Here is a 17,318-nt window from a genome sequence, read left to right as displayed (position 1 = left end):
GTGATCCTGCAATAAAAGGGCCTTCTTAATCAGAGATGGTAACGTCTGAGACAGTCAGTGCTTTCAGCATTGGCATCCTGTTCTGCTCAGGCAATCCCACGTAGGAGGAAGACAGACACAAAAAGTGATTTGGCTGTAATGCAGCAAAACAAATTCTGGCCAAATTGTGGACTTGGAGTTAATGGGTACACAGTGTTACTCTGCAAGTCTGCAGCGCTGCCTGGAAATCAGGGGCAGTTTTGTAGCCTGTTAACTACTTAGGGCTGTTTTGTTATTTCAAGTTTGGCTTCAGCCAGTGAAAAATGGGGCACTTTCGCGTCTTATATTTCAAAAAATAAAAACGTTTTAAGAATATTAAGGGCAAGTCGTACTCGATTGCTTTAGAGCGGGTGCTGAGGCTGTGATCTCATCCATTTATATGCATGTGTGTGTCATCCCCCTTTCTCCCCCAGCCAACTGGATGTTGACTTATGGTGTCAGTTTTCTCCTTGTGGATGTGGAGGGAACCTTTCCTGCCGTTCCGTGTTTTACAGTGCAGCCACGCTCCGGAACGGCTGCACATAAATTGTGCCCAGGCCATTTAAGAACATCGGATCCTGCAGGGTCAGACTGGCAGGCGAGCCCAGGAACCAGCCTGTGATGGCAGTAAAAACACTCCTTGCAGAAAGTCAGCCTTCATTCTGGCAGCTGGAGAAGTTGCAGGAACCACACCCAGGGCTTCAGCTTTTGGGGTTGTTCAAACCTGGAGAAAAAGGGACTTGGGGGGGGACCTTACGGCTCTGCACAGGTCCCTGGCAGGAGGGGACAACCAGGTGTGAGCTGTGGGCCCTGCTCCCAGGGAGCAAGGACAGGAGAGGAAACAGCCTCAGGCTGGACATCAGGAGGAATTTGTTCATGGAAAGGATTGCCAGGCATTGGAACTGCCCAGGGAGGCTTGGAGTCGCCATCCCTGGAGATGTCCAAGGAAAGCCTGGATGTGGCGCTCGGTGCTCTGAGCTGGTGACAAGGTCATGATGGGTCACAGGTTGTATGTCATGATCTTGGAGGTCTTTTCCATTCTAAATGATTTTGTGGTTTATAGATTGACTGGCAAAATTTGGGCCATCACTCTGCCCTTGCCCAAATCTCTCCGTTACCATCTTTCCTGATAATCCTTGACCCTCATTCTGGAGCTCTTCTGCTGTGAGCTCTTCTCACCAAGGGCACTTGCTGGTTCTTGCCTGATCAGTCTCAGTCACAGGTAAAAGTGGCTCCCAACTAATTTTTACAGGTTAAGAGAGTTTTTTAGACCAATCCTGATTGGTTTTTTGCCAAGACCTTTATATTCCAAAGTATTAAGGCTGAGTAGTCTTTTGATATTAACTGCTGCTTGTTATTTACAGCATCAGATATATCAAATAAATCCTTATTAAGTCAGGGTTTGGCAAAGTGAAGGACACAGGAAGGTATATGATGTATTTATTTACTTTACATCTCTCAGCTTTAATTTTTTCACGTCAGATCATTTGAGTCCAGGAGCTGGAGCTGAAATAAGAGCAAATGTGAACTGTGTGAGGGCAGTGGGAGAAGGGCGAAGACGTTTCACTTTCTGCTTTGATTCTAAGGGAGGTCCTAAAAAAAGAGACTTGTCATCGTTACCCCACTTCTCCTTTTCTTTCTCAAATCCTGAAATGGGTCTGTTAGTGCAGATCCTTGGTGAGAACTGCAGGGCATCAACCAGCACTGTGTGATCATTAACCCTTTCCAGTGATCCAGGTATTTCACTATTTCCATCACCCCTCTCCTGTAGAGAGCTCACCATGTGTAATCTCTTGTGCCAGCAAGAGGGGAAAAGCAAAAAACAGGTTGCTCCATCCCTGGCAATGTCCAATCCCAGGTTGGATGGGGCTTGGAGCAGCCTGGGGTAGTGGAAGGTGTCCCTGTCCATGGCAGGGGGTGGAATGGGATGAGCTCTAAGGTCCCTCCCAGCCCACACCATCCCAGGATTCCGTGAGAGTCAGATTTTTGTTTTAGATACAAAGTCAATCTAGGAATATCCATCTACTTTGACTGTGAGATGAGAACTCACAGCCAGTGACTTTTGTGCTGTTCTGTTCTCTAGAGGAACTTGCGGCAGTCTTGCTGCTGTAACTTTGGAATGTCTTCCAGGAGTTGTTTCAATTCTAGGACTGACCTCAGGCCTGGGAATTTGGCTGTGCTTTCAGTGGTAGGTCGTGTTTCAGCAGGGGTTAAACTGGCTTAACAAATTGTCTCCTTGGGTGGATGGTGACAGAGATTTATATGAGATAAGTGTGCCAGTGTGCCAGTGCATTATCTTTACTGGGTGTAAAGAATCATAAAGAACTAAGTAATAAATGAAGTTGAAAGTACCCCTTCATATAAGTCGGTGTTTTGGATAATATTCTTAGAACTAACTAAAAAAGATAAAAATTCATCCTCCCGTCTCCTGTGCTTTGGCAGCAGAACTGTTGGTCAGCAGGAACGTGCAGAACTTTGTGAAAAATTGTTTTTTAGATAATTGCCTGTTGCAGACTGTCTAGAGGAACTCACATTTTATTTTTGGCATATTGCATTAAACGGTAGCTTTTACATTTCAGGCCTGATGTGTTGATTTATATATCTTCCAGTACTCTGGTGGACATCCAATTTCCAAACTTGGATACCTCTCTTGAGAAACTGGAGTCAAAACTTTTAGTTCTCAGACAGGAAGAGTAACTTTCCAAGTCAGTACCTGTCCAGCTCAGAGAAAAACCCTGAGGTGATGATGGGGATGGGTCTAAAAGCTGGCACAGGAAAGGCTTTACACTCATTCCCAGCTGGATTTTGGGGTGTAGACCTTTGAATGGCTTGGCTGTCCTTTTGATCAATATCCATGCACTTGGAGAAGGCCTGGAAACTTATCTAAAAGTTCAGAATCAAAGTGAAGGTCACGTTTGAATTAAAAATACTGGGCTTTTTCTTTCACTGCCCTTAAAACTGGAAGCTTGTTAACAGCAGCTCATTGTTTTGTCACTGATCCACAGGAGATATTGCACAGGTATTTTTGAATTTTACTTGCTGGCAGCCAGTGTTGCAGGAGAAGAATGCAGTTCCTTGATGGTACAACCATGACTCTTGAAATATGTTTTGGGGGGGATGCTGCTGGCTCATCTTGGTACCCCAGCAGCTGGAAATTGAGGGGTGGAAGCATTCACACCACAAAAAGATTTTGCACCTATTTTTAATTGACAATTATTTTAACTTTAACTAATATTTGAATGACTCGTGTGTAAATCTGGGTTTATCTCCAAATGCTGCTTCTCTTGTTGTAGAATGTGACTGAATTGGATGAGATTAATGGACTCTTCCATTTATTTGGGTTTAAAATTAAATGTATGCATAAAACCACATAAACCTCTAAATACAAACCTCCCTCCAGGAGTCTGAATGGCCAAATGCAAAGAATCTTCCCAGATGTTTGAAACACAGGGTGAGGCGTGAAGACTGAAAGACGTGCTTGGAAATGATGGAAGACGGGGCTGGAATAATTCCTGGGATGGTTTCTGGTTGTCTCCTTATAACACCGTGGTGCAGCTTTGAGGACTCAGCTTTGCTCTGAGACGATCCCTTTGAACCTCTGAGCTGGTACCTGGCCCCTTTGGACAGCAACGAGTGGATTCCTTAAGGTTCCTTGGCTGTAGGAAAGGGTGGAGAGCTCCTCTCAGGAAAACAGCTCCCAGAAAATGCTGCTGCAGAAGGGTTTTAGGAGATAAGCTGTAACATGGCTAGGAAGCTTTTGGATTAAAGAAAAGTTTGGGGGGTTACAGAGTTTTTTTCCTGTGGATTGCCATTCCAGCAGGCAACACAGGTTGACTTAAGAAGGGTTTGGACAAACCCAGACATCAGCAGCCCGCTGGTGTTGCAGAACAGCTCAATGCTTTGGAATATACAAAATATCTGAATGTGGGGGTTAAATTAATGGCTTTCAGATATTATTTTGATCACTTTGCTGCTACTTCCCCCAGCACCAGCTTGGATCTCGTGCTTAATCTATGCTCAAATGTTTGGTTCATAAACCAGCTGTAGTAGATAATGCATTTTCTGCTTGTTTCTGGAAGAGCAAAAACTCCATAATCAATCAGCTTTGAGAATAAGTTGATAGCAGGTTTGCCTGTGTCGAGTACAGATGATTTGTTCCTAATTCTTCCCATCCCTTTACCTTCTGACCGGCTCACAGTTAGCAGGTTTCCTGCAGACATTGTCTGCATCCACTTGCATTATACATGGAAAAAAAGAAAGTTTTCAGAGAAGTTAGCAAGTGAAAATGGAGAATGTAATGGCAGCCAGAACTGCAGCCTTTGCTGCCAGTGACAGCTATAATTATATATGGGGCACATACATTCTAGCAGATCCTTCCATTAAACCACCCTGGTTAAAGCACAGACCAAATTTAGGATCTGAGCTTGGTGACCATGGCACTGACTAAATCTCTAATTCCATCTTCTGCCATTTACTGTCTTTCTCAAATGCTCACTGCGACTTTTTTTTTCCTAGTTGTTCTATGGAACAGCTTTGATTTTTCTCACTTTGTGGTTATTTTAAGCTTCAGAAAACAATAAGAATGTACTTTCTTTTTTTTTTTTCCCCCCCTTTTTCCTCTGTGCTTTTATGAAAGCAGAATCTGTGTAGATAAAGCACAGTTGATCTGGTAGGGATTACTGTTTCTCAGTTATTCTTTTGCTCTTGCATATCATGCCTTTATGTAGAAGAATATTTAAAGGTGCCGTGTAGAACAGTGAGATGAAAGATTCTTTGTGCATTGAAGAATTCTGGTGTCACAGGAGTCCACCTGTTCTCCCCTAACTTTTTTTTTTTTTTCAAACTGAAGTTTATTTAAAGTGATTTTTAGTGCTTAGAAAAGCTGCTGGCTTTTGACAGCCTTCAAGATTGAAAGGCTGTCCCCACAGGTGGTGGCAGCAGCACTGTGGCCTGGAATTCAGGGCACAGGAGTGGGAATCAGAAGATCCACGTTCTGTCCTCATCTTTATCTCAGCTGACCTTGAACCAAGTAGCAGCAGCTGAGGCTCAGTTTTCTGTGGGGAATTTTACCCCGGCTCACGAGGACATTGTTGTAAAGATTTGCTGCTCGTTTAGGAAAGGAAAGACAAAGGATAAAAAACTCCTTGCATCATAATCAAGCAACAGAGCTCGTGTCCAGTCTGCCAGCCACAAGAATAATTGGCAGTTTTCAGGAGAAGATATTAACAGCAGCCCATGAAAAACCGTGGGATGAGTGGGAGTTCTTTTCGTCTGTGCAAAATTGTCTCAGGGGGGCTAACAAAGCCACGCTGGTTTCTTTTGGTGTGTCCTCCATGAATGAAATTGTGGTGATTTCTCTGGAGAGCCGAGCTGGAGCAGCCCAGAAATCCATTGGATGTAGCTTTGTGTGTCACATCGTGGTCAGTATGGGACAATTAATGCACCCATCCAGCTTGCAAAGCTCTTCCTCTGATTAAGCACCGGAGGAGTTTTCTTTTTGACCCTTTCAGGCCATCAGCTTAATTCCCAGAAGCTTCAGATTTAATTACCCAAATCATTACCACAGCATGCGTAACTGCAGATTTTATTAATGACCATAAAATTACTGAATCCTCTTTAAAATGAGTGTGGATTCCCGGCCAGAAGTTCCCTTCACATCTCAGCTCTAGGACAGGTGAATCCCACAGGTTGGTGCGGCACCTTTGCACGTGCCACCTTTCTGCACCTGATTTCCTCCAAATTCACTGCCACTAGTAATACCCCTCTGCAGTTCTGCCACCAAATTCAGGTGTTCTTGCCTCTCAGGTGGTAGCTGAGCTGAAGTTTTACAATTCTCAGAGCCCGTTCTTACACCTTCAGCAGCAGCCTGACCTTTGCACCTCTATTTCAGATTCCTTCCACTCACTCTGTTGCCTTGTGCCTATCCCTAAAATGTTCTTTAATCCATTTCAATTCCTTCTCCCTGCACAATACTTTATGACTTTGTAAATCAGCCTGAGTGGTACAAAATCAAATGCTTTCCTGAGATTCTGATAACTTATGTCCACTGTTTCACTCTTGTCTAACCTAACGATTTGGTCGTATAATAAAAAGGATTTCAGCAGATTTGTCAGGCATGACCTTCCTTTTATGAATCTGTACTGAATGTCCTCTACTAAATTATGCATTTCCAAATGTTCTGCAATTTTGGCTTTTATCAACACTTCCAATACATACCCACAGCTGAAGCTGGATTTCCTGTTGGAAGATTCAGCAGAACTCTGTCACAGCCCAATGAAATTCATCTGTTTTTCAGAAGTCTCCCTCGTGCAACTTCAGCTTCTTGTCCTCAACTTACTGAGTGGTTCTTTCTGAGAGAGAGTAGGTTTAGATTGGATATTAGGGAGAAATTCCTGGCTGTGAGGGTGGAGAGGCCCTGGCATGGGTTGCCCAGAGAAGCTGCGGCTGCCCCTGGACCCCTGGAAGTGCCCAAAGCCAGGTTGGATGGGACTTGAATCAGCCTGGGATAGTGGAAGGTGTCAGGGTTGGGATGAGGTGAGCTTTAAGCAACCTTTCTACCCCGAACTATTCTGGGATTCTGTGATTCTATAATCCTTGACACTGGAATCAGTATTTTGGTTTTTAGAGCTCTGACAGTCCTGTGTGCTCAGGAAATACACAGGATTGGTGTCACACATGGAATGAGTTGCTGAGTCTCAGCCCACTCACAGGTGAGAGGGTGTAGGCTGCTGGCTCAGTCTAAATTTGGTCCCGAGCTTCCTAAATAATTTCAGTTGAGACTGGAGGTCAGTTCACCTCGCTGTGCATCCATTTATTTTCCTTGCCTGTTTCCTAAAGAGTATATTCCACTGCAGACTTGTGTTGTGCTTTTGGCTGAATATATATGTGTGAGGGGGGAAGGGAAAAACTCCAAATCCTCTGAGTGTTCTTGCTTGAAGTCCTTATGTTTGTGCTTATACCTACTTTGAATGTATACCTTGTCACTTGGGCTGTGGTTCCAAATCTGGATTTCTCTTGGAGGGATGTTCTGACCCACCTACTTTGCCCTGCTGATATATTTAGCAAAGTTTTGCCGTAATAGTCCTCCGGTGCTGTCCCAAAGCTGTCACCTGCTCTGCTGCCTCCCTCCTTCCCACGCCCCTTCCATGCGTCAAAAGCCACCTGCCAGAGTTCTGCACAGGACAAAGGGAATGGCTTTAAACTCAGAGTAGGCTTAGGTTCTGTGCTGGGGAGAAATTCTTCCCTGTGAGGGTGGTGAAGCCCTGGCACAGGTTCTCAGAGAAGCCGTGCCTGCCCCTGATTCCCTGGAAGCGTCCAAGGTCAGGTTGGATGGGCTTGGATCAACCTGGGGTAGTGGAAAATGTCCCTGCCAGTGACAGGGAGATGGAATGGGGTGAGTTTTCAGGTCCCTCCCAACCCAATCCATCCTGGGAGTCCATGATTCCTTGTTCCCAAGCCTGGCTCATGCAAAGCAAAGGTGCTGCTCAGCCTGGTTAGATTGAGAGGGGTACAGGAGGGTCCCAGTTGGATTCACAACTCCCTGACAGGAGGGTGCAGCCAGGTGGGGATCGGCCGCTTCTCCCAGGTAAAAACAGACAGGACAAGAGGAAATTGCCTCAAGCTGTGCCAGGGGAGGTTTGGATCAGGTATTAAGAACAATTTCTAAAACAAAACGGTGATCGGGCATTGGAAGGGGCTGCCAGGGAGGTTTGGAGTCCCACTTCCTGGAGGTGCCTGGATGTGACACTCAGTGCTCTGGGCTGGGTGACAACGTGGGGATCAGTCACAGGTTGGACTCAGTGATCTCACAGGTCTTTTCCAACGTCAGTAATTTTGGGATTCTGGGATCCCAGTGCTGGAGCAGAACATCTGGGGAATGGAGTATTTGTTAAGACCACAGGGGATGGTCTATTCTTCAGCCTGGACCCAGCTTCTAGAGTATAAGCATCACTGGAACTCTGCTTGAGTCTGTGTTTGCCCTGTATCTGCTGCTTTTTGAAGGAAAAAAAAAACTTGAGTTATGGAGATACTTAACTTAAAATCACAGAAGATGCTCAGTGTAATAGATTGGCTTTTCTTTAAAAAGCCAGGTTCTGCCTCCCTCCTCCAATCTTCCTGTTAGATGTCATCCAAGATGGATTCCAAGTGCAAAAAGAAAAAAAAAAAAAAAAAAAGGAAAAGAAATAAAGCAAGTGAACCTGCAGCAAGTGAATCATTCCTACTAAATTTAAACCACTTATTATGGGGAGGGAGAAAAAAAAAAAAAAGAACTCGGATTACAGGTTTAGCGAGCGTGAGCACATACTTCAGCGTGTATTGCTGGATTTGCAATTGCCAAACTACTGTATTTCTTGGAACTCTGCTATTAGCATTGTTAAGCAGTGTTCCAGACAGTCACTCCTATAAATCCTGTTAATATGTTAAGCAGGAGAAGGCCTTTGAAAGAATAATATTTAGCTGGCGAGTGATCTCCATTTGGGTGTGTGGTCTGGGCTAAGGTAGGGGAAGTGACTGTGCTTGCTCTTGGAATGTTGTGCCTGAGCATCCACTTGATGTTTGCTTGAATGTTGCTGCCATTTCTAGTAGGTGCTTGGGAATGTTTTATTTGTTTTTTGGGAGAAAAGTGTTAAACGGGGGGTATGAAGGGGCCAACAAGAAAACTGGAGAGGGGACTTTGGACAAGAACCTTGAGGGACAGGACACAGGGAATGGCTTCCCACTGCCAGAGGGCAGGGATAGGTGGGATATTGGGAAGGAATTCTTAGCTGTGAGAGTGGTGAGGGCTAGGATGGAATTCCCAGAAAAGCTGTGGCTGCCCCTGGATTCCTGGAAGTGTCCACGGCCAGGTTGGACAGGGCTTGGAGCAACCTGGGATAATGGAAGATGACCCTGCCCATGACACAGGGCGACACTGGATGAGCTTTAAGGCCCCTTGCAGAACAAATCATCCTGTGATTCCGTGATTCTCTGGCTCTTGACTCTGAAATTAGTATTTTGTTTCACACAGCTTTGAGAGTACTCTGTGCTCAGATCAGGGTACCAGCAGCTCCCACCTGCAGTTCAGCGGGGTGTGTGTCACACATGGAATGAGTGTCTGAGTCTCAGCCCAGTCACAGGTGAGTGAGTTCCAACCCCCCTGCCCTGGGCAGGGACAAGTCATCTCTGTTCTGCACGAGCCACTGGGTAGAACCAAGATGAAGCCTCTGGCATGAAGTCACCAGAGTGCAGCTTTTCCTTGGACTAAAAGCTCATCCTCTCCCTTGTCTCTGCTGCTCCGTGTTCCTCTGCAGGGGTGGGAGAGCCCCTCAGGCTTTCTGGCAGAGCTGTGAAAAAGGCAGCTTTGATCGGCCTCTTTGCTTGCCATGGATAATTCCTTTAGAGGGAAGGCTGATCAAAGCCCGGGTCAGCCGGGAGGAAGAAGAGGGGAAGCAGAAAAGGACGGTGGAGCCACGGATCGATATTTTCAGCACAACAGGTTGACAAGGGCACGGGGTGGAGCGGGGCAAGGGGACGTGTTTGATCTGTGTGCTGCTGCCGTGGGGACACGTCTGCCACATCCCAGCCCTGTTCCAGCATCTCAGATAGCTCCTTGTGTTCTGAAGTGAACAACAGATGGGTGCCCTGGGTGCCCTGTGACCTCCAGCAGCTGTGAGCAGAGGGCAGACCGTGGTGACACTGCCCTGCTCTCAGCCTCCTTTTATGGCACAGTTTTTATGTAGACTTCATTCTTACTTTGTTGCGAGTAACGGTGAGCTCACGGCATTTTTCAGAACATCATTTTATATTTTGTAAAGTTCCTACCAAGTTTATTGTTTGTACGGCATTTTATCACGTTCCTTTTTGGGGAAAAGTAATGATGATCTTAAATCCAGAACCTGTTTTAAAACAGATAATACTTAAATTTCATGCAGTGAATTTGGTATTGTCAAGTGATGCCGCTTTTCCTCCTAATACTTTTTCTTGTGCCATACAGCAGTGCAAAAATAAAGGATTGTGAGGCATGACTTGTTTCTCTTGCTTGTTCCTGGTACAAGTGATGGCAGATACAATTCTGGTTTCTTTTTTTTTGGATCAGCAGCTGGGTGTAGGTTCTTGAACTCAGTTCACCTGAATGTGCTTCTTGTACTGGGCATCTTCCCTGGATCCTGTAATGCAGCTCTCCGTGCCTGCCAAGGGTTTTACATCCATGCAAATGCAAATTCCAAGCATGATGGGCCACTCTATGAAAAAATGCAGCTTTTGGAAGTGTTCCCTGATTTGGCACAGGAAAAGTTAAAATGAAGTCAAATAAAAAGGAAATCAAGTTTGATTCAATCAACACATTTCAAAGCCCTTGTCTTGCAATTAATTTCCCTCTGTCAAGGACCCAATGCCAAGTGCAGTTTCTGGAATTTCACTGAAGAGGATTTGGGGCATCTATTGAGGTGTTCCCTGGAGAGTCATGGATGAAGGAAGGTCCCTTCCTGTCCAGTTGGATGAACCCTCTGATTTCTTGGAGCTGTTGTATGTTCCTGCAGTGTCCCTTGTTGACCCTACCCTTTCCCAGTCCTGATCTCCACAGAATCTGTGAGTTCCTAGTGGACTCCTGAATCCCCTTTGGGACAAGCAGGCTGCAGTGGAGGTGGAATCATGGCAGGCAGACGTTGTGCTTGGCAACAGAGCACCTCATTTCACTAGGCATGTCCAGGGCTCCTGTGTCCCTCATAGAAAAGTCTCAAGGTAATTCGTGTTAATTGGGATGGTTTTTGAAGGAGCCTCTCATTTATTGTGTGTTTGGCCCAGGCTTGGACTCAAGGACTTGGCATCAGTTTTTTCAGGATGAAGGTGTGTTCCTTGGCGTGTGCCTGGAGTTCAACGTGCAAACCCTGCTGGCGACATGCAGGGGCTTTAAATCTCAGTTCCACTCCAGGCCTGTCTTGCCTCTTGTAGCTCTGTAGGCTCCTAATTCTCTCTTCTCCCCCATTTCAGTGGTCAGACTGATCTGAGGTGTCTGAGAACCTGTTTGATCCCTAAAGAAATGAAGTTGTAGCAGTCATTGGCTGTCCCAACTAGTCAGGAATTTGCCTCACTGCCCTTCTTTTGCTGGTAGCATTCACATGTAATTCCAGCTGGAAAAGCCAGTTCAAGTCTGGTCTTTGATTCCAGGCAAATTTTTAGCCATGATTGGAGGGACCAATGTGCAGCAATCCAGGCGATACATGAGTGCAGGTGGTTGGGATCTTTAGACTGGAAGCTCATTTGTAAGCAATAACCAAAGTACAAACCTGGTGCTCTGCTCAGATGTGTCTGCAGAGGTGGCTTGGTGGCAGCATTTAAGGACAAAGCAACACTAATTTACATCCTTTTACTGGGATTGCATTGCCTTTGGTGGATCTCTGGGACTTCTGGAGCAGGTCAGGGTCCTTTCCATGAAATGCCGATGGTCATTTCTGCCTTTCTGAAAGCCTTGGAGTTTGGGAAGCTCTGTGATTTTGTGATCCAAATTTTTCTGTGGTGGAATCTGTTGCCAGTCTCTCTCAAAATGGAGCCTGGCCTTTGCCTCGTGCTCTAGGAAATTCCAGTAAATCTGGGCAAGGATGCCTAGATGTTTTTGCGTGGGATTTGGGAGGGAGAAGAAGGGAGAAAGAGTTTTCACTGTGATCCTTGGCTAATTGTCCTGTGCAATATGCAGGGCATATTGTAGGAGAAATCATTTATTTGCTTTTTTACATTTACCTGTAATAAATGATGAGCTGTGGCTGTATCATAAGACTGAGGTGTTTGTTTTCTAAAAGGGAGAGGCTTCTATTAATGTTTTCCCCTCAGAGTTCAAAGGAAAAACAGGATCCCATAAAAAATTGTAAAGTTGTTAACTTGACAGGGAGCTGCTGCATTCCCTCACCATAATCCCAAAATATGGCCTGCTCCAGGGTTGTACTGTGAAAGGTTTGGTAAACAACACAGTCACAGTAAGAATGAAAGCAGCAATCGCTGGAGGTGACTTCTGAGCATTTTTTCCAAGGATTTTTTTGTGTTCATAAAACGTGTGATCTTTTTCTGCCTTCCACTCACTGGTGCAGGTTGCTCAGAGAAAATGAAGTCTTAAATTTTGAAGATACTCAGGACACGGACCTGAACAACTGGCTTTGGTGGCCCTGCTTGAGCAGGGAGCTTGGATAAAAGGATTTCCACGTGGAACTGGATGCTGCACGTCACCAAGCCGTGGGGTGTGCTCAGGAGGTGCCTGGAGAAGGTTCCTAGCCTTGCTTCCCAGGGCACAAATAAAACACATCCTCGAGTCATATGGCAGAGAGCTTTTTTTAAGTTTTTTTCCCCTATTATGCCTATTTTGGGAAAATGGGCTAGAGAGTCCTAGATTAGCTCCAGTATTTTGGACACTAGTCCTACTTTTGTGTGTGTACCCAGATGAATTTAAGTTTTGATACGAATGCAGTACCTGGACTTTTGAAAGCACTGGGTAAATAAGAGCCTGTCTGAACATCTCCAGGAATAAAGGACCTGGAACTGGCAAAGGAGGGCTGCTGTCTGGAATGTGAAGCCAGACATTCAGAGTAGAATTCAAGTACAGATTTGTAGTGGGGAGGGTGATTAATCTCCAGAATGAACTGGAGTGGATGGATCCTTGGTCTCTTGCTGGTTTTGAGGCGAGATGTTCTGGGACAGAAGTTAAACCAGGTGACAGCTTTACTTCACACTGGCTTCAGCGTAGAGAAGCCAATTGAATCCAGAATAATTTTGGTTGGAAAAGACCTCCAAAATTGGAATGAGTCCCACCTTTGACAGATGCTTGTCACCTGGACTAGAGCATCGAGTGACACATCCAGTTGTGCCTTGGGCACCTCCAGGTTTGGGGACTCCACCACCTCCCTGGGCCCATTCTAATGTTTAACAACGCTTTCCATGAAGAAATTCCTCCTGATGTCCAGCCGGAACCTCCCCAACAAATGCTCATGGACATGTGTACATTTTCCACCCAGAAAACCTGGCAATTCCTACAGATCTTATGCTGCACATTGAGTAAAACACCTAAATTCTTGAAATTCTGCTGTTTCTAGGAGAGCATTGGTTTGTAATTACGCATGGAGTTGGAGATCTGCCTTTACTGCCAGTTCAGCAGTGGTGGAACTGTGTTCTTGGGGCTGCATTTCTTCACCAGCCTGGACCTTGGTGGTTCTGTGTTTCAGGAGTGGTGTGACAATTGTAGTGCTGGGGCCTCTGCTGTGTTCACCCACTGATACTGCCCTGGGTAGATTTAAGCCAAGAATTCAGCCCCTCTCTTCATGTTTTACTTATGTCAGAATGGTGATGTTTGTCTTCCCCAAGGAAAAAAGCTTTTAGTTTGTTATTTGTAAAGCCCATTTTAAGAACTCACCGAGGAAGGTATTAGTGAACTAGAAAGTGATGGTTTTTTTTTTAATTTATTTTTATACCATGTGAGTCACTCAGAAATTAAAAGAGAAAATTAGTTTCTCTTCCAAATAAGTGATACCAGCCTCATCTTTACCAAGTGACTTTCTCCTTGCTTCTGCAGGGTGGTGTGGATCAGGGTGAACTCTACTTCAAAACATTTAATTGCACACAGTGAAAAATGAAGAAGACTGAAGGGGATCCCAAGAATGTATTAAAAATCAGAACTAAAATGAGAATGATTTCATGTCAAGTGAGACAAATGCAGAGTTGATACTCCAGTGCTTCACACTTCCACTTGTCCTTGGCACCGAGAAAATGAGATTTTTAATATCTGAAAAACAGATTGCCATGAAGACTCATCCATTGTAAATTTAAGCTGCCTTTGTAGCAACTTAAGCCGGGGACAAGATTGTTCATTACATCTGATTCTACAACTGCAGCCATGATTTCCATATTAATAGTGACTTTTTTTTTTAAATTTTATTATTGTCTCTACCAGAAATAGGAAGGGGGGAGCTGGTTGTGTTTTCCCTAGGCTAGCAGATAATTTATTTAATGAATAATGCGAAAAGGGCAAAGGTTTGTGAGTTCTTACTCCCATATCACCGCAAAGAGTGGTGACACCTGCCTTGGCTCCTGTGCTCAGACTGCTTTGGTTCGTGCTAAAAGGAGACTGAGGGGAAAGAGGGATATCGAGTCATGATTCAGAGTCAGGATTTGTTGCTGATGGGATTTTTCTTGCTCAGGATTGAATTGTTGTGACTCAGATTTTAGGTGAAGGGTTTGCTTGTTCCCTGCCTGATGTGCCCTTAAGTGACAAAAGCATTGAAGCAACTTCTCACATGTGTCTGGGGGTGGGGAAGGTATTTCTGTGCCACTGAACTTTAGACCAACGTGGAGTCAAAGACTGTTTGTGCCCCTTTTCAATAGCGGCCGCTCGGGGCTGGCAGCGGCCGGAGGAAGCACCAGCTTCCTCTCCTTTCTCTGGAGCTGGGTTTCCTTTCACCAGTCCTGCTCCCCAGGCAGACCTGAGCGTTCCCTGTCCTTCCTTACTTAGTCTGGGACAGTTGGTGGTTGCATTCTGAGTGTAATAAACCTGCCTGACACTTTCCCCGTAGCAAAACCAGAGGATTATCCTTATTTTCTCATGGAATTGCTGCTGTTTATTTCTGCCGAAATCCCATCGTCCTCTGCACTCGCCGATCTGGAAAAGCTCGTCTTCCTCCTCGAATCACGTCCCAAATTTGGTCTAGATCCTAATGGCTCTTCTCTTAAAACGTCTCAGCTCCATACCAGTTTTTTCCTCTTTCATTGCTATCACTAATATCATCCTCCTGCCTTTGTCATCTCAAAACCTGAGTTACAGCAGCCTTTTCTTTGCTTCTCTTATCTCATCTCCTTGTGTTCTACTTCTAATCCTGCATTTCATGATGATGGAAGGTGATTTTTTTCTTTCCTTTCTGGGTTTTCTTCTTTGCTACATCCACTCTCCTCACCCTGGAAGCAGATCTTTCTCCGAGGAATCCAGTTCTTTATCATTAGCCCCTCTGACCTTCATAAAGTTTGTATATATTTAAGTCTAATTTGTTCCTCTTTGGAAAACAAAACAGCTCTCTGTATTAAAATTTGGCAAGAAGTCAGCAGCATGATCTCATATTTTTGTGACTGCCTCGGGGAATATGCTTAAAATGCAGTTAAGAGATTGGACAGAGGAGGGGTTTGGTGGGGGAGTCTCTCTAAAAGGTTTGGGGTGGCTGACAGGGAGGGACCTGGGTGTTTGGCTCTCCCATCCGTCAGTGGTTTGGTGTCACTGATTCTCTCCCAGCACATGGAACGTGGCCGGTGAGGGTCTGCTGGGACCGTTCGTCTTGGTGACCTCCTTTCCTGGAGAGAGAGAGAGAGAGAGAGAGAGAGAGAGGCAGCTCAGGACCTCAGTGTGGGCCAAATGAGTTGTTCTGGAGGAGCAGCAGCCAGCTCTCAACACCTCCCCTCCCTGGAAACACCCAGAGCTTTCTCTGGCCACAGCTGGGTGGGAGAAGGCTCTTATTAAACCTCCCAGGAAAGCTGGTGGCCAAAAGCTGAGTGCTGCCCCTTCTGGGAATGCTCACTCCGCCCAGCCTTTGGTCCTGAAAGTTCATGAGTTTTTTCATGGAGGAGAAAAGAGACAAAACCACATAGAGATGATATCACCATCCCTGGAGTGGTTTAAGAGCCGTGTGGATGTGGCACTTGGAGACGTGGGCCAGCGGTGGCCTTGGCAGTGCTGGTAACAGTTTGACTCGATGGTCTTCATGGAGGTGATTTTCCTCCTGTACTCTGCTTTGTGAGGCCTCACATGGAATTCTGTGTCCAGATCTGGGGTCCTCAGCACAGGGAAGATGTGGAAGTGTTGGAGTGAAAGCAGAGGAGGCCACGGAGCTGCTCCGAGGGCTGGAGCCAGACTGAGGGAGCTGGGAATGTTCAGCCTGGAAAAGGCTCCAGGGAGAGCTCAGAGCCCCTTCCAGGGCCTAAAGGGGCTCCAGGAGAGCTGGAGAGGGACTTGGGACAAGGGATGGAGGGACAGGACACAGGGAATGGCTTCTCACTGCCAGAGGGCAGCGATAGATGGAATATTGGGAAGGAGTTGTTGGCTGTGAGGGTGGTGAGGCCCTGGCACAGGTTTCCCAGAGAAGCTGTGGCTGTCCCTGGATCCCTGGAAGTGTCCCAAGGCCAGGTTGGACAGGGCTTGGAGCAGCCTGGGAAGATGTCCCTGCTCATGGCCCAGGATGGGACTGGATGAGCTTTAAGGTCCCTTTCAACCCAAACCACTCTGGGGTTCTGTGTTCTTAGAGGGCTTTTCCAGCCTAACCAGCTCTGTGCCTCTGCATCCCCGTGTTCCCAGTGGACTCCATCTGGGAGAGGTGCAGTTCTTCTCCGACATATTCAGCAAATGTTGAGGGAGGAAGAGTCATTCTCTAATATCTGGAACATTTTTAACCACTGAGAGGAGCCAAAATTTGTCCATCCACGATTGCTCTCCGTGGATTAGCAATCCACGATTGCTGATGTTACAGGTGGAGCAGAGGAAATTATCCTGTGTTACTGTATCCACTCTCTTTCTATCCCAGCTCTGCCTGGATATAGCATCCTGCTTTTCTCTTCCCTCTTGGTTAATAGTTTGACTTTCGGAGCACTTTGAATCCGTGTTAGTTTGTGGAGAAAGACATCAGCAGTGATAGCAGGGGAAAATTCTATTAGGTCATTCCTCCTCAGAACACAGTACCTGTCTCCTGAGCTCTTTGCGGATGTTGGCCAAATAATCCTTTTAATAGCTTTTGTGAGTTAAAAGGGTAGGTAACTGTCATAAGGCTAAATGATTGCATAGATTAATTTACTTGTGGCCGAAAGAAATCAATTGTAATTTAAATTTTTATCTCTGGACTGATTACAACACCAGCCATCAACTTTTCTCCGTAAGAATCTGCCTTGTGCTTTGAAGTCTGTGAGTCTGGATTAGTGACAGATTATCCAGAATGATGTGATTGGATCTCTTTGCCTCTCCCAGGTATCTCTAATGTTCTTGGATCTTTTCCTTGTGTCTTACAGAATGGTGAATAACACTGAAGACCCTCAAGAGGCTTTGTAACGTCCCATCCTCATGTAAAGTATGCTCAGAACTTTTCCAGTAGTGTAAGTACAAGCTGAAGAAACTCATAACAATTAAGAGTGATTTTGTGGTGTTCTTGTATTAAATTGCCTAAAAAAAAGCAGAGAAACGGTTACAATGATGATGAACAGTTGGCTGAGATGGAGAATTTCACGAGTTTAGTGGGACATTTAAACCAGGGTAGACATTTAAACCAAGAATAGTAAAATAACTGGTCATTTAAATCGGGGAGTAGCAACGTTGA

The 17,318-nt window shown here is 45.5% G+C and overlaps 1 protein-coding gene across 10 annotated transcripts in view; it reads left to right on the top strand.

Moving 5' to 3' along the window:
* Positions 1-17,318, top strand: part of HMBOX1 (homeobox containing 1) — a 105,382-nt gene that overhangs the window by 29,307 nt on the left and 58,757 nt on the right. For 9 of the 10 annotated variants that reach the window (XM_066180133.1, XM_066180131.1, XM_066180129.1 and 6 more), the window contains exon 2: positions 17,014-17,097. In XM_066180133.1, the coding sequence (XP_066036230.1) occupies positions 17,075-17,097 (23 nt within the window). In that variant the 5' untranslated portion in view covers positions 17,014-17,074. The remainder of the gene's footprint in view (positions 1-17,013; positions 17,098-17,318) is intronic. The other variant, XM_066180132.1, reaches the window with a different exon arrangement.

Source organism: Chamaea fasciata, unplaced genomic scaffold, assembly GCF_029207755.1.
Source record: "Chamaea fasciata isolate MVZ Bird 193981 ecotype frontalis unplaced genomic scaffold, bChaFas1.0.hap1 SCAF_3, whole genome shotgun sequence".
Lineage (NCBI taxonomy): Eukaryota > Metazoa > Chordata > Aves > Passeriformes > Sylviidae > Chamaea > Chamaea fasciata.
This window is presented reverse-complemented; position numbering and strand designations above follow the sequence as displayed.